Consider the following 16,144-nt stretch of genomic DNA (forward strand, 5'->3'; position numbering starts at 1 on the left):
CACCGAGCTCTGGTTCACAGGGACGGTTTGGGTGTTGCATCAGGATTTCCCGAGAGGAGCTGACAACTTAAATTTCACTGTGAAGTGCTGATGAAGACTGTGATTTTTTTTTTCTTTTTACTCAGCGTGGTGCCCTCACACGAGCAAAGGCGAGTCGGGCTCGCTTTGACAGGAGCAGAACTGTCGCTTCTGCATGTTTGATATGCTGGTGTTAGGAAAGTTTTTCATCATTTAAAGTGATTAGGGCCTTAATTAGACTCCAAAGAAAGCTCAAAACCTGCATTAAAAAATTAGGGCAAAGCAGTAAAAGAGAAGGGCGTTCTGGGAAGCCCTGGTGCTCTTCTCAGTGGATTTCATGGACATTCTTTTCTCCAGATTTCCCACAGATTTTGATCCATGCTGTGATGTCAGCACAGCATTGGAGCCACAGTCCAAGCATAGTGTGGGTGCTTATGGTGGGCAGAGCAGCCTTGGGCACCTGGTCTGAGCAAGGGAGATGAGGAGATAGTAGCTCTGCCATCCCCTGGCACTGGCACCCCACAGCACCAGGTGTATGCTGAGGCCTTGAACTCCACTCTGGGCAGCTCTTAGTCCAAACAAGTCAGCTGCTCAGTACCGGGGTTTCCAGTTGTTGGATACTGGGGTTTGCTCTGCTCTGAGTGCCCCAGGTTCATTCTGTTAGCGAATCACTTTGAGAGCCCTTTAGAATAAGTGTTCTGTATCTGACAAATGTGCAGAGTTTAATTTTGTGGTGGGCTGTGGAAAGCAATCTTACACAAACACAGGCAGCTTGCTCTCTGACCCTTCTTCTGGTCGGTAAGGAAGGTCCTAAGCCAAGCCATTAAACCACAGCTGGGTGTGTTAAACCATGCAGTTTGCTCAGGGAGGTGATGAAGTCCTCATCCCTGGAGATATTTATGACACGTAGCTGAGGTGCTGAGGTGGTTTAATGATGGCAGTTTTAGGATAGTGGTTGGACAATTGTATGATTCTGTGATATGTAAGCACAAGTCTTCAGGAGCTGAGAAGTGCATGCTGCAACTGGCGGGATTTAAGTTAATCTACCAGAGATGTCACTAATACTCTGAATGTAGCTTCAGCCTGCAAAAGCTGCAACATGTTTGAAGCAGCAAGGAGACTCCAGAAGAGCATAGTGTGCATGCATGGACCAAGCATGCCCTGACTGCTTTTTAAGGCACACATTTAGCATGGGGAAGAGTCATAAATGCAGTGTGGCTGAACACATGGTATCTGCTCAGAGCCTAAAAATGCTGCCGAATTGCAATGTGAGAACAGCATCTCAACAGGGAGCATCTTGCGCGCTATGTAGGATACCCTCACTTCTACGTTTGGTATCTGCACAGATTAAGGAGCATTATTTAGGCTCAAAATACAATGTCTTGGCAACATTGCTGTGCTTTGTGCTGTTAAAGCACAGATTTTTTTTTTCTCTGTAGTAACTGGTCCTGGACTTTCTCACAGTCCATACCTTTCAGGATAAACAAGCAATGCTTGTTTGTTCATTTGCTTTCCCAAATACGCACTTTTTCTTTTTTACCCCTGTTCTCCACAACCCCCCAGTGAGGAGAAGCTTGTGGGGTGGGATTCTGCCTGGCTGTGGTGTGTTAGCATGCCTCTGGCACTTTCAACCTTGCAGCCCTCTGACTGCTGGTTTTCAACTCCTCTAAGAGTACATTGTTGTACATGTCTTTGGCAGGGCCAGAGACAGCCAAGATGAGTTTCAAGGTCAGTGGCTTTCTAACTTTAAGAAAGGCTAAGGCAGGGGAGAAGGACTTGGACTTCTCCTACCTGCTAAGAGTCCCAGCCTCACTGTCGGTCTCTACTGAAAATACAGAGAGAGAGAGGCCAAGGGAGTAAAAATAAGTGAACATTCAGATGCTTTCTTCAACTGAAAACAGTTGATGGCCTTGAGCAACCTTGAAGTTTATGCCTAGTTATCTCTGGACTAGTGCAGTCACTCACCCAGAGAGTACCAAGCTGGATCAACTCCTCCCCCTGTGCTGTCCATAAATGCCAAACCCTTTGGCATGTGAGACGTAAATTCTTTGGGATTGAACTTGAAGGCTGCATGAGAGGACAGCTTGACCAGCTTCATTAGTATCAAAGTGCATTTCTTTTCCTTCAGCTGGCATGACTGCCCACTGCAGCACTGACGACAGGGTCCTGCTTCGGAGGGTGCACCAGCTAATATGTATTTACTGTGGTGAAAGGCTGTCACTAAAGATATCTCTGAATATTACACAAAGGCTGATTACAGGGAAGTTGGGAACCTCAAGTCTGAAGTTGCTTTAAAGCTTATTCTTTTTATCTTTTTAACTGATGTTCAGGCTTTCCCTGCAATAATTGGCATATTCAGTGCTTTGGTCAAATCAGGCTTGTAGCTCAGCATATTTCTAACATCCACAGATGGTAAAAATACTGATTGCAAGCTGTTAAGAGCCATCCTCACTGGAAAACTAATTGTTTCAAATGGTAGGGGCAAAACCCTTTTCTTTTCATGACAATGAGCTGCAGGTACATAAAGCAAGTCTGGTTCTACAGCAGGCCCTGATGGAGCTAGGAAATAAATGGCAGCAGGCATATAGGGAAAGCATATGAGAAAACATATTTCACCTATTAGCTGGAGAGAATACGAGCATAGGATTTGGTAGCTCTTCAAAAACTTGTCTATCCAGATAATCTGGATATACAGATACACAGAGAAATATGTAGCTGTACACACTATCTACAAACGTAGCTATTTATCTGTAGATGAGTGTTTAGTCCTTTTTCAATTCATGATTTTTACCTGTCGGTGTTGACAAAGCCTCTTGTTTTGGGGGATTATGAGTTTCAACTCAGCTATTTAATTTTGAACTTTCCTTGTTTAAAAGATACAACTGATACTCTCAATCCATTGTTTCTGTACTATTCATTATTTATACGTGCTGGTCCTCGTTCTTCTCTTTTTGTCTCCCATGAAGTCAACTGATCCAAAATTTTTGCTCTGTAGGGAGCATTTTCTCCCTCTTTCTCAATTGCAAGCTGATAGCTAGTCAGACACCAGGATAGAGAGAGAAGAAATAGTGTCTCTCTCCTCGCAGGCTATGACTAAAACAGATTGTTGTTTCTAGTGGTGACAGAAACAGGCAATCGGGGTCTCAGTGTAGCCTGCACATTTTGCTCAGAGAAGGAAAAATCTGTTAAAAGGTCCTAAATTTAATGTGTTCATATGAGATGTTCTTACTGTTTTGCCTACAGTAAGGACCCTTTACCGTTCTCTTTTTTCCTTAAAAGAAACCCTGCAGCATGCTGTGACTTAACTACAGTTTGAATTAACTTCAGGTGTATTCACAGAGCTGGTAAGGTCAGGATCATTGTGCAGAAGACAACTCTTTAGCCCCGACTGGACGACATAAAAACTATCCTTTGACAGTTGCCTACCGCTTCCAGGAGTGCTCCCTTCTTTTCCCATTAATTCATTTGCATTCACTGCTGCTCCTGTATGTCAATTAGCTTTAATTTTTACTACACACACTGACATCAGCAGCCAATGAGAACTGCGTGTAGCGGGGTTTTTACTGTGCCTATAAACTACAGAAAATTGTCCTTGGACAAACTCCTGCTTTTAGACTGGCTGACAACAATAGACATGGTTAAGTTCAGGCTAAGAGCCATTAAACATAATTACTACCACAGGGTAAAAGTTTAATTGTGTTAAATTTTAAATCTGCATAGTCTATGCTTATTTACAAGCTGGCTTAGTCTTCCTGTTACATAGAGGGGAATAAATCTGAAGTTAAAAGGCAACAATTTTTAACTACAAAGGGAGATGAACAAAAAAAAGTTTTTTAGAAGCAGCAAAGCAATTCCATAGTGAAACCTTGCTGTACTTCCAGCTTCTTTTATGCCAATGGCTCCAAGCTGGCAAGTAGATGCTGAGCATCTTCTGATAGATTTTTAGTTTCTTCTAATGTGCTTCAACTTTGTGTGCATGAATGTGCAAGAGAACATTGCATCTGTTATGGAGGTGTCTGGAGGACAGAATGTAGATCAGTTTGTTCATGTGGGGTTAATTTTAATTTTAACCACAAATGGGGCTTGGGGTAAAAGATTTTCCTCCTGTTCCTTGTCTTCTCTCCCTCCTCCAGTAATGTTAAGCTTCCGACCACAGAAGTTTGAGCTCCAAAACATTTTTAATGCAGGCTTTGAGCTTTCTTTGGAGCTTAGTTTCTGAGTAAGTAAGTATCAGAGGTGGCAGGTTTTTTACAAGCAAACAAAAAGGCAAAAGTCTGTGTTCATTTTGCTTTTTTTCTTCCAACAGATTAAAAAAACCCCGTATTCACGGAGCTACAAGTTACAGCACATTTTTAGAAGAATGGTGAATATACAGGGCTCCAAATCACTCCCTGAAAAGCAGATTAAAATTAGGAAGTGCTAGAATAAGTGTGAAATGTTCATCTGTTGGGAAAGGGAGTGCATGGAGGACTGTGAGACTTGATAGAAGAGAAAAAGATTAGCACACTGACTAGCTGGAAGCCACGTTTATGTAGACATTAGAAGGCAACACGATTTCAGCTGGACAGAACATAAGCTTCAGATCTTATGCAAACAGTCAAAGCTGTTTAACAATTGGTTTACCCCCAAAACCCCTGAAAGGAGACAGGTGAATACGATGCCAAATACATTTTTCATGTTTCTTAAGCTAACTGTTTAAATAGTTAAGTGAACATCTGTCCAAATTTCCCCATCATTTCCATTTAGAAAAGTCTCTTATTTGAAGGCTGAAGAAAAGCGCCTGCTTAACAATGCAAATGGTGCTGTCTGGGGCCCCTTTATTTTGTTTAATCTAGACTGAGCTCCACACAACTGTGATGCTAATGAATAATGGATATTTTATACTTGTGCATGTAGCAGTGCTGGGCACAGAGCAAATCTAGGATTAACCTCCCAGTTTCCCTTCCTAATGTATTGGACTCATTTTGTTGAGTTTGCTGTGACTTGGGTACTCTAAAAACGGATGCCTGGTTTTATGCAAAAGGGCAAAACCTCAGCAAAAGGTGTCAGGTTTTGCTATGCCCAAGTGAGGCAGAGTTGAAGGGGGCAGCCACGCTGGGGGAGGGAGGGAGGTCTGTGTTAATGGCTTGATTTGTGAGAGGGTGCTGAACGAGAGCCCGGGCGTTGCAGGGTGGAGGCCTGCGGGCTTTCCATCACCGCGTGTTTTCAGTGCAGGCTGCTGGCGTTAGGCAGCCAAGCGCCTACCGAGGAGTGGGGCTGCCCCCAGACAGCTCGCACGGAGAAAGGGGCTGTCCCATTACCCATTGCACCGCCTGGGTTTGTTGGTGGAAACTATATGACTGGGATTTTACTTCTCCTTTCAGCCTGCATATGGTGGAGATGTAAGGGAAGAAGGTTTGGTACTCCCTTTGCAATTTTTCTGTCCCGCACAAGCATTTCCATTTGGATTGCGTTGTTTAACTCTCAGGGAAAACGTAGTGCTGTTTCTTCGTAGGGAGTCTTGGGGTTTTCCAGCCAGGCCTAATGAAAGACCATGGGTACCACTTCTAATGAAAAATGAAGGCAGCCTTTTTTTTTAGCTGAAGAGCAAACTGACTTCGGTAGCACAATGCTGTGGGAGGGTAGGAGAGTTGTGTGGAGGTTTCTATAACATCGCTGGGTGTTTCAATTCACAATGACTGGTCAGTAATAATTAGTATTGATTAGCTTGGCAAATTGCAGGTTTAGAAATTGGTTATAGATTTTCCTGATGCCTCTCTTCTGCATGTTGTGGAATCAGCCAGAACCAATGGCTTGAAACAAGCTGCAAGCCTGAATCTGTCTGTGGACAGCGACGCATTGCATGCACAGGGCTAATGGTCAGCAGGAACCCTATGTCTTGAGGCTCATCACCCCAAGAATACAATGTTTATCATCTCCTAAGCAAAGTAACTAACCACACGCCCGCTGACCACAGTTTGGTGAAACTCGGGTTCGTTGCCCTGTTGATTCGTGCCTTGACTGGTTTGTGTGGCTTTAAAGTGGCAGTGGCATGCTGCCCCTGGGCCTGCAGGGCTCTGCAGGGACATGGTGGAGAAAGAGGCCGGGGTAAGGATGCTGCAGTCTTGGTTTGAGCCCCCCGGCGGGAGCTGTAACAGCAGCAGACATCTGGGGAGACAGATAGTGAAAGCCAAGATGAAAATGGCAAAGCTTCCAGTGCTGAAGGGCTGTCCTCAAGGACCAGGGAGCTGAAGTGGAACGGCTGAGCATGCTGTTCAGGCCATCGTGGAAGGGCTTAGCTGGCTCCCGGGAGGAACGTGGAGGGTGCGGGGGGGGCAGCCACAGCCAAGGAGGAGAGCTTACTCTCCAAGATGCCTTGCAATCGCAAGCAAAATGGTACTTTTTTGTTTTTTAACAGCAGGTAAGTGAGGTTCTTCCTGAGCTATATTATAGCATGGCAAAGTTTGGAGGTCTTCTGCATCTCACTATTGTGAGAGCCTGCCAGCCTATCCCTCCATTAGGCTGCGGCCAAGCGCAGCTGGGGCAGGCTCATGCGGAGGAGGACGGGCTGCTCCCAGCGCCGACCCCACTGCTGCGGACAGGCAGATAGGTTTTTGACTGAAATTTTGTGAGCCCCAAAATAGTGCTCTAAGTGTTTAATGCTTTTCTCCATTAGACAGCAAATTAGCCTTAGGCTTGCAAACCAAATGAAGTTTCATCTCGACAATCAGAGCCTGCTCACCAGGCAGTTTTATCCCAAGTTCCCGCACACTGGTTGGTCAGCGAAATGGAGACTGCAACTTCTATTTATTGGTGCAATACAGTATTTGATACTGCTAATTACACTTAATTAGTCCTTCCACCATTTAATTAAAATGGCTTCTAATGATTGTGCTTCTTTGGCAGGCTCTTTGGTACCACCGGGAATTGTGCTGCCTGCAGTAAACTGATCCCTGCCTTTGAGATGGTGATGAGGGCCAGAGATAATGTTTACCATTTGGACTGCTTTGCCTGTCAGCTCTGCAACCAGCGGTGAGGACACAGTTATTATACATGCAAACACAAACTAATTTATACCTTTGCCCGCAAAATAGGGGAAATGTTTGATCCATGCTGCCTGTGTGGGGCTCACGGGCTGCTGATGTGGCTCAGGCTGGCTGATGAGGCTGACCTGGGTGATGCATTAAGTACCTGTAGTCCCTTTACTGCAAATCCCCTTGGAGCTGGTGGGAGTTGGAGGGGCAAGGGGGAGCACACAGACTGCAGATCTGGCCATGGCTGTGTGCAGCACAGCTGCTGCTGAATAAAACAAACTACTTCAGCTCTCTTTGCGGAACAGAGATGATAGAGAAAGGACTTCCTTTGGCAAACTGACTTTACTTGGCTTAAATCAGGTTTCTGACAGGCTCAAAACTAGGAAGGAATGGTGAAGGGGAAGGAGAAAAAATGTCTAGATAAGCCCTTTCCAACACTAGGAACAAATCCTTTTAGTTGTTGTTTAATCAGGGATTTTGGTGGTTTGGTTTTGAGTGGGACTTCTCTGTCTCTCCTTAGTTTTACCCAGTGGAAAGTGCACATCAAGGAGCAAAATAAAGGGTCACGCACAAAGTTTTCACCTGGGGTAGCTATGGCCAGCTGAATTTGGGAAGGCCGTGTAAAATCATCCCAGCACCATTTGTTGTTCTTTGTAGGCAGAATGGCAGCTCACAGAACCAGATGTAACACGTTGTTTTCATCCACCCCTGTCCCAGACAGGCCTGAAAGTGCTCATTTGTCCCTACTGCTTGTTTAGTCAGGCTGGAATGAGTGCCCAGAGCCCAAGGGCTGTGCTGGGATTCCTGTTCTGAACTTGTAGTTATGTTTCCCAAAGATGATGAAACTAGGAGGCAATGCTTCATCCTGTGTGAGGGTGATGACAAAACTCATCGGAAATTGTGGAACCTGATTCTGTAAATGTCAAGCTAAAAGCCTGACTTAAAAATTCATTGCTCACCCTAGAACAAAAGCCACAGTGGGATCTCTAATGAAGTAGCCACACACGGTGTGTGTGTGGATGCAAACCCCTGCCATTCCCACTAAGGAGACTGTGCAAACTGGGGTCTGCCTCTTCTTCCGTGCCCTGGAGTGCCTGAGTTAACGGGGGTGAACGGGGCTGTGGCTGGTTGGTGCCGGAGCATGCAAGAGGAGAACCGGGCGAGCAGTCTGTATGTCGGGTGACTTTACTCGGTCACGTTATCGAGGCCGAGGCGGTGGCGGTGGGTGTTGGAGGGAGAAAACTCCATCAGCGAGTAGTGGCGGCCGCAGGCGCGCTGGCAGCGCCGGGCCAGCAGTGACATCTAGTGGCTCCTGGCCTTGGGCTCCTTCCCAGAAGCCACTCTGAGGCGTTCAGTTGCCCGGTGTTCTGCAGCTCTTGAACGTGCTCCTGCAGCAGCCATGATTCCCCATCAGCAGCCTGTGACCGTTGGCAGAGCGCATGTGTGCCCTCCTCGAGATGGTCTCTCCTCACACAGCTGCGATTGCTGGTTGGGGTTTGCTATGAAGCATTGCAGGGTGCTGCCAGGCTCAGCCCTCAGACTCAGCTTCCTTCAGCCTGCCGATGAAGGCCGAGCAGGAGAGGGATACTCCGTAACTCCACTCTGCTAGGACCAGAGCACCTCAAATGTCCCCTTTGGCAGAGGCAGCGTACAGCTCTGGGCTGCACAGGCAGCCAAGGGCTTGGCTTAGGATTCTGTAGGATGAGGATTTGTCATCATGCCCCTACTTTACCCTCGCTTCTGTTCTGGAAAAGCCTAGTGTTGCCTAGGTTTTATTTTCAGGATTTTCTTTCAGTTTTTACCCTTTATTACAAAGGCTCCAAAGCACCTCTGTGCTTCTCTTCACTCTGTGAGTGCTGATGCTGTTACTGTGTGCAGTGCAAAGTGTGGTACTACTCTGCCTTAAAAATAACCTCCATGGCAGTCACTGCCTGGCAGGAAAGCGCAGGTAATCCCTTCGCTCTGGCACAGTCATGCTCTGATGCACAAGGGATTTGCCTGGTTTGGGGGGAGCTGAGTTTTTCTGAAAGATGGGTTGAGTAGACAGTGTAGAGCTATATGTAGATAGTTATTCTTGGATGAGATTGGAAAGCCACAAACTTAAGACTTATCCTGTAGAGATTTTGGCCTGAAAGGGCAGAATGGAAGTGCTCCTCTAACAGAAGACATTGGGAGCTGCACTGAGAACGGGGAGTTCAAGTAACCCTAAAGTCAAAATTGCAGAGGTGAATGCCAAAACTAGTTCTGAATCTGAAACCCCACCTCATTCCTCAATTGAATGAAAAGATTCGATTTGGAAGACCGACCTTAGTTCTCTTCCAGCTTACTTGCCCTTCTATAGCTAGACTTTGGGTAGTGTTAAATCCATCAGAGCAAAATCTCTGATATTTTTATCAAGGTGTGCAGTGTTTTCATTATCTTCATCCTCTAAAACATCAGGTTTGCAGCACATCCTACAGCACTACTCAGCCTACCTTACTTTGAACTGTTGTAAGGTTGACATTGCTTGTGACAACACTGAATAAAAGTTGGTCACTACTGTCACTGACCAATATGTCAGTGTTACGAGGATTCAGGAAATCCAGCTGCGGTTTTATCTTTACCAGAAATGTGGTTTTGCTCAGAAGAAAACCGCTGGTGGAAATGGCAGGGTATGTCCAGTGCTTGTTTCTCACTGCTGCTGGCTGGAACTCGATCAGGTAGACAGGCTTAACAACAGACCTGCTCTGAGCACAGGGCTGGTGTTGTGGCCCCACGTCTTGCTCTGAAGAGAGCTGTGCGCTGGGACACCTGAAATTTGGTCTCAAGTTGCCCTGTTAAATCTGCTGTCCCCAGTTGCAATGCATCAACTGAAGAGATCCCAGCTTACTGCTGAGTTTGCAGGACTGGAGTTTGCTGGAGTTCTCCAGCTCCTCCTTTCACTCCTCTAGACCCAAACCAAGTTTGGCAAGAGACAACTGTTGATGACGCTGGTGGCGAGAGTAGTCTGTGTATTTCTCCTCTTGGTGATTTAAATTGTACTTAAAGTAGGGATAAGCAGCAAGAAGCAAGTAGCTGTATCTGTTTTTTATAGTGAGTAAACCTACCGGTAGGGAAGGTGGTGTTAAAGAGAGGGCATGCACTACAGTTTTTAGCATAAAAGTTGTTAATTTGAGATGTATTTTTAGCTTTTTAATATAGAGACATGACTGAATTTTAGAATACTAAAGCATGTGCCACAGAGGGAGGATGTTGGAAGGTATCCTGTGAAATCATACAAAATGAGAATCAATACCTGGTTCTCTCTGTACTGACTTGGCAAATTAACCAGCTTATTTGCAGGTGTCTAGTTGGAGAAAATGTGTGCCCATCTTGGATCCATAAAGGACCTGTAAAATGATCAGTCATGTTCTTGTAACAGAAACTATTCAGTTTTATGGAGATGCTTTATCTGAAGCTACCCGAGTTACAAATCTAGAAAGCATTTTAGGCAAGGAATAGACAATGTCTCTGCCAAAGCTCTTCCTGGGAGCAGAGATGAGCAATTGAGGTCTGCCAGGTCTCCTCAGGGATGGAGTTATCTCCATTGATCTTCCTTCAAAACCCATCAAATATTTGGCCTCGCCAGAGGCTGGTACCTACCAGTTCCTCTTGCTCCAGAACTGCCTTTCAACTCAGAGGCCAGGCTGCCTCTCTGCTTTAGGGACCTGGGACTCAGCCCTTGGGGTAGAGAGGCACAGCCCTGTGCTCTGGTCTGTCACTGCCCCACTAGCATGATGGATGAAAACCAACCCTTGAATTGTGTGCAAAGAGTATTATTTGTTATCTTAAGAAGTAAAGATTAGCTTCTGATTCTCAAGCAAGCAGGCAGGGCAGAAAAAGCTATTGGCTGTCAATTTACACCGCTCAGATCTTATATGTGGAACTTTTTTGACCTTAATGGTCAAATAAAATTGTTAAATATCACAAGCCTCTCTGTCAACTTCAAGACAAACAGAACAATTTACATGGTATATAGAGAGCAGTGCCCTTCGCTCAATGAAGATAAAGGTTAGGAGTCCAGCCACCAGGAAATTTCTGTTTATTGTTCAGCACTGTACACAAGGGGGTGAGGAAGGACTTAATAGCCAGTCCTTGCCTGGAAATTAGTGTAAATACTGCTGCACCCGAGGGAGCCCTGGAAAGGTGCATACCAGGGAAAACTTCAAATAGTCTCCGTGCAATATCGCCAGGTTGTGTGCGGGGCAGGGGTGTGGGGGAGAAGCACACAGGTTGGCCCAGGGTCCCACACGCCAGCTGAGCTGGAGATAGAGCTGCAAATCCATCTCTGCTTCCCAGAGCCACCTTCAGAGCCAAACAGCCTCACATCTTTTCCCCCCGTTCTAACCTCTCTTCATACTTAACGCCCTAATGCTTGCTTTCTTTCTTCCAGATTCTGTGTGGGAGACAAATTTTTCCTGAAGAACAACATGATCTTGTGTCAGATGGACTATGAGGAAGGGCAGCTGAACGGGAGCTTCGAGTCCCAGGTTCAATAGCAAACCCTGCTTGGCTGAAGCACTGTGGGATGGGCGCTGTGCCGCGCGAGCAGCGAGGGTGCCTGTCAGCTTGCCTGCAATATTTTTTTAATTCTTGGTCCAGAGAGGACTATATACATTGTAGTACTTTTTCCCCCCCAACACAAAGCAGTTACAATTTTAGATGTACAGTTGTGCCTGCTTAGCTGAGCACTGCATTGCCTGTATGTTTGTGAGTTTTTGGGGTCTGGGGGAGGGCTCTGTACAGTCTGTTTTCTGTATATAAACTGGAACATTTATTTTATGAAAAATGTAATGCAATTTTATTACTGGTGTGAATTAAAAATTATGAATGTTTCCTGGTCATCTTTGCTGTGGTTTATTCCCTGTGCAGTGAAAGCCTGTATTTCCTGTGCTTGACGTTGAGCAGATTGTTAGAAATATATACACAGATCCCTGGAACTTGCGTGAATAAAAGGAGAGGCGGGAGTTCACACACACAAACTTGGGGAAGAAACGCTGCTGCAGAGTGAGAGATCTACACTTCAACTGTGCAGAGACCTGTATCCAAAAAGCTGCTGTGCTGTTCCAGGGGAGGGAATGAGCTGTGGGCAAGTAATGGCTGGGGGCCATCAGTGTTGCTGGCCAGGTCCCACCGAGGCTGCTGTGCAGGGCTGAGCTGCTGCCCAAGAGGCGTCTCACTTTTCACCTCTATCAATGTAGACAGAGCCATTCAGTGGCAAGGAATGCTTCTTGGCCGGCTGATGCGGTGTCTCCAGTCTGGGCTGCGAGGAACAGGCTCCCTCCAGCCCTGCCAACAGGTGCCCAGGCATTGATCAGAACATTAATTCCAAGGCTTTAAGAGGTAGTGGAGTTTTCCCATAGGGCAGGTCTGAGTTGATGCAAGAGCTGCTGTCAGGGCTGGAAGGCAACTGGGCGCTGCAGCAGAGTCTCTCTCCCAGCCCTTTTTGTTCACTCTGGGCTGGGTCCTTTGACCTCCCATGCAACAAAAGCCATTGGGATGGAAGCATCTCCCATAGGAAAACTCTGAACTGTGTTCCCGCTGCGATGCTTTGTGCAATGATTTTCAAGGTTATGCAATTCTCGTGCAACCCACTGGACTACACCAAGCACATTTCTTTGAGTGGTGAATGGCATTGTAATGTAGCTGTAAAGAGGGGGGGCTGCAATTCTATTTATTTTGTCTTCTTGCTTTTTCTTAGATTTACCCCCCTTTTCCTCTAATAGACAAGACACTCAGTACTTTTTTGTTCTGATGTGACTTAATCAGTTACTAGTCCCGGATCACGTGTGTGTTCTTCGAATTGCAAATGCTAAGTGCAGTGCAGCCTGGTGCTGCTCTGCCTGTTGCATGAAATGCTTTGTGTACTTCTCTCTCGAATATTGGCTAAATGGAAGCAAAACACCACTAGACAGCTAGTAGGCTTCACATTATAATCTGTTATCTGAAGCTATCTCAGACATAGGGTTTGATTGAGTGATTTTTTTTTTTTTCTTCATAAACAGGTGTTTTGGGTTGGGAGACACATTACAAAATGTGTGGGCCTATCCCCTTTTATTCCCATAAAAACAGAATAGTAATTAAAAAACCATTTACAGCCATCCATGGGTAAGTGGCATTTTAAATGTTATCTCGCTTTAGTGTCTTTTGGAATTGTGGGGCTTGTCTTTTGAGAAGTTATGGAGTTGATGGTCTTTCCATAGAGGCTATTGCAGGTGGCTATGCTGGGGCTACTGAAGGAGCAGCTTGTTGCCCAAACATTTGGATTCCTTGCTTTGAAACAGACTTCCAGACAGTCTGTAACCTCTGCCTGTGCTCCAGAGTGATAACCACCTGCCTGTCCCTGGGGTTGGCTGCAATCGAACACGCATCAGCAGCCCATGGGTGCTGCCCCATGCTGAGGATGGGAGCGGTAAAACCAAAACCCCTCACAAACAAGCTGAGGGGGTGGAGGAGAGAGTGTTATTCGGATAGTTCAGATTCTTAAGGAATGTTCTGGTACCAGTTTAAAACCAAAGTCTTTTGGAGAAAGCCACGGCTCCCTCCCTGCTCTGAGATGCAGGCAGCACTGCCCTGCTGGGGGGCAAGGCCTTCAATTCTGATGGACAGCCCTCCTGATTTGTCCCCATGCATGTAGACCCAGTTCCTCCTGATTTGTCCCTGTGGCTGTAGACCCAATTCCTGACACCTAAGGGGTAGTTTAACAATGCCGTTTCATGCCAAAGGGCTGCCTAACAGCTGGGTGGAAGGAGAGGCCAGGCCAGGACACAGCTTCTTGCTGTTGAGTGGAGCACAGCAAATATCCATTTGTCTTATATTTTATTAAAAAAATAGAAATGCAAGAGAGAAAATGTGCAGCATCTGTATCCCTCTTTTCTGTGTCTGTGCAGCGGACGAGGCTCACCTGCCACAGCCCATGTCCCAGAGACTGTCAGAGGTGGGGCTTCTTTAAAAATAAAAATCCCAGGAGGGCAATGCAATCATGAATTTTCGTCTGAACACTGCAAATTTGCTTAATAGAAACAAGTGCTGGAGTGCAGACCTGCTGTTGAATAATCACTTCCACTCTACAGAGCAGAGCACAGAAACCTTTTGATGGTGTTATAGTCATCACTTGGCATAAATATTCATTCAAGGAATCAGAGCAGAGTAAATGGCATTTTAGACTCTAATCATTTAGTATTAGCAGATAGCCTTTTTACTGCTAAAGATAACCAGTGCTTAATCAGTTTAGTGACCACTGACATATAGTATGACATTTAAGCTTGCGCCAGGGTCCCTGCATTGACGGGACAGCCGCTGGTGACTCCTCTGCCCAAGTCTCCATCGTTCCCAAAGCCAGCCCGGCTGCTGCCAGCCGCCAAACACCCGCAGCTAGCTCTAACTTCTCAATGATCTGCCATTTGCTTCCTTATCTTAGATCAAAGTGGTATTTTAAGTTCATGTTACAAATGTTAAAATCTAGGATCTTTTCTCTCTTCTTTTTTCTAGTCAGGGCTAAGGGTTGATCACAGCACCATCTGATTTTGAGATTAAAAACAAGCCATTATTTAAAGGCAATCAAAATCTCGAGCTTCTTCCCCATTCATCTTTAATGCTGCTGTAATTGCTGCACAGATTCTGGCTCTTCCTCCGATCTTAATTTATTTTCTTTGATGCGTGCCTCTGTCTTTCAGAGGGATGTTATACTTCCCTGAGCAGCATTAGCGCTATTGAGCACTCTGCGATCGACAATCCAGCTCACCCCATCTCGGATCTTGCCAAACAAGTTAATCTAATATTAACAGTGGTTTGTTACCTCGTTGTTAGCTTAATTTACCTTACAAGAAATGCTATATTTGCATTTCACCCCTCCGCCGTTGGCTTGCGACCTGTGCTTCCCAGCGCCAAGAAGGGATGATGGCTCACACCGTTTGCGGGAGGGAGTCTTGTGCGAAGGAGGGGGCCGTCACCCCGACCAGGCTTTTTCCTTAATTGGCTATGGGGCACGTGGGGAGTTGGAAGGAGGATTTCGGAAGCCATAGAGCAGGTCCTGGAAATGCAATATTCACAATAGCACAAATACCGCTGCTGCTCTTCCAGTAATATAGCTGAGTCGTAGACAGTAGTTTTCCCTGGTGGAAAGCATATACAGTAAATGTCTTTAGTATGGAAATCAGCAGACAGATGGGCACAGCGGCAGACATTTGCAACACCAACATGTTCCTCAGGCTTTTAGGGAGTGCTCCTGTGCCAGGACTTGCTGAGGTCTCGCCGAGGCCTCTCCGTCGTCGTGGTGGAGCCCCGTTCCCTGTTTTCAAATGGCTAGGGACAAACTGTGAGCAAAGCCCTCCAAGCGGTCACTCAAAAGCCACTTCCCCAAACAACCTGACTCCTAGCTCTCAGCTGTTTGATGAAAGGCTTGTCTGCAGTGGACACCGGGAGCTGCCCTGGCTCAGCAGCTGGGAGTGATGGTAGGATGTGGCTGGGGCCATGGCAGGAGGTGACAGCAGTGACTCGATGACCAGGGCTTGTCTTCCCTAGGTCAGGGGATGTGACATTGCGGGAGATGCGGATGACTTTTGCAGGTGTTGTTTCTGCCTTAATTCTTGGTGAGCTCAGTATGTACCACACTGCTAAATCCTGTCCCTGTTTGTGGGACACTGGCTTCCCACCTCCTCTAGAGTCATAAAATCATAGAATCATTTTAGTTGAAAAAGGCTTTTAAGATCAAGTTCAACCAGTGACCTAACACTGCCAAGCCCACCAGTAAACCACGTTCCTCAGCATCTCATCTACACAGCTTTTCACAGCTCCAGGGATAAGGACTCCATCAACTCCCTGGGAAGCCTGTGCCAGTGTCTAACAACTTTAGATCTCCAATCTAAACCTCCCCTGGTGCCACTTGAAGCTATTTCCTCTTGTCCTATCAGTCATTACCTGGGAGAGGAGACCAACACTCACCTCACTACAGCCTCCTGTCAGGTAGTTGTAGAGAATAATCATGTCTCCCCTCAGCCTCAGCTTCTCCAGACTAAACAACCTCACTTCCCTCAGCTGCTTCTCATAGAACTTGTTCTCCAGATCCTTCCCCAGCTTCGTTGCCCATCTCTGGA

At 46.2% G+C, this 16,144-nt stretch overlaps 1 protein-coding gene across 5 annotated transcripts in view; it reads left to right on the plus strand.

Moving 5' to 3' along the window:
- The window catches only part of LMO1 (LIM domain only 1), a 60,554-nt gene extending 48,672 nt beyond the window's left edge, over positions 1 to 11,882 (plus strand). For all 5 annotated transcript variants that reach the window (XM_061999696.1, XM_061999699.1, XM_010195868.2 and 2 more), the window contains exons 3-4: positions 6,904 to 7,029; positions 11,443 to 11,882. In XM_061999696.1, the coding sequence (XP_061855680.1) occupies positions 6,904 to 7,029; positions 11,443 to 11,548 (232 nt within the window). In that variant the 3' untranslated portion in view covers positions 11,549 to 11,882. The remainder of the gene's footprint in view (positions 1 to 6,903; positions 7,030 to 11,442) is intronic.
- Positions 11,883 to 16,144: the final 4,262 nt, after the last annotated feature.

This window comes from Colius striatus, chromosome 7 (assembly GCF_028858725.1).
Source record: "Colius striatus isolate bColStr4 chromosome 7, bColStr4.1.hap1, whole genome shotgun sequence".
In the NCBI taxonomy this organism is placed as follows: Eukaryota; Metazoa; Chordata; class Aves; order Coliiformes; family Coliidae; genus Colius; species Colius striatus.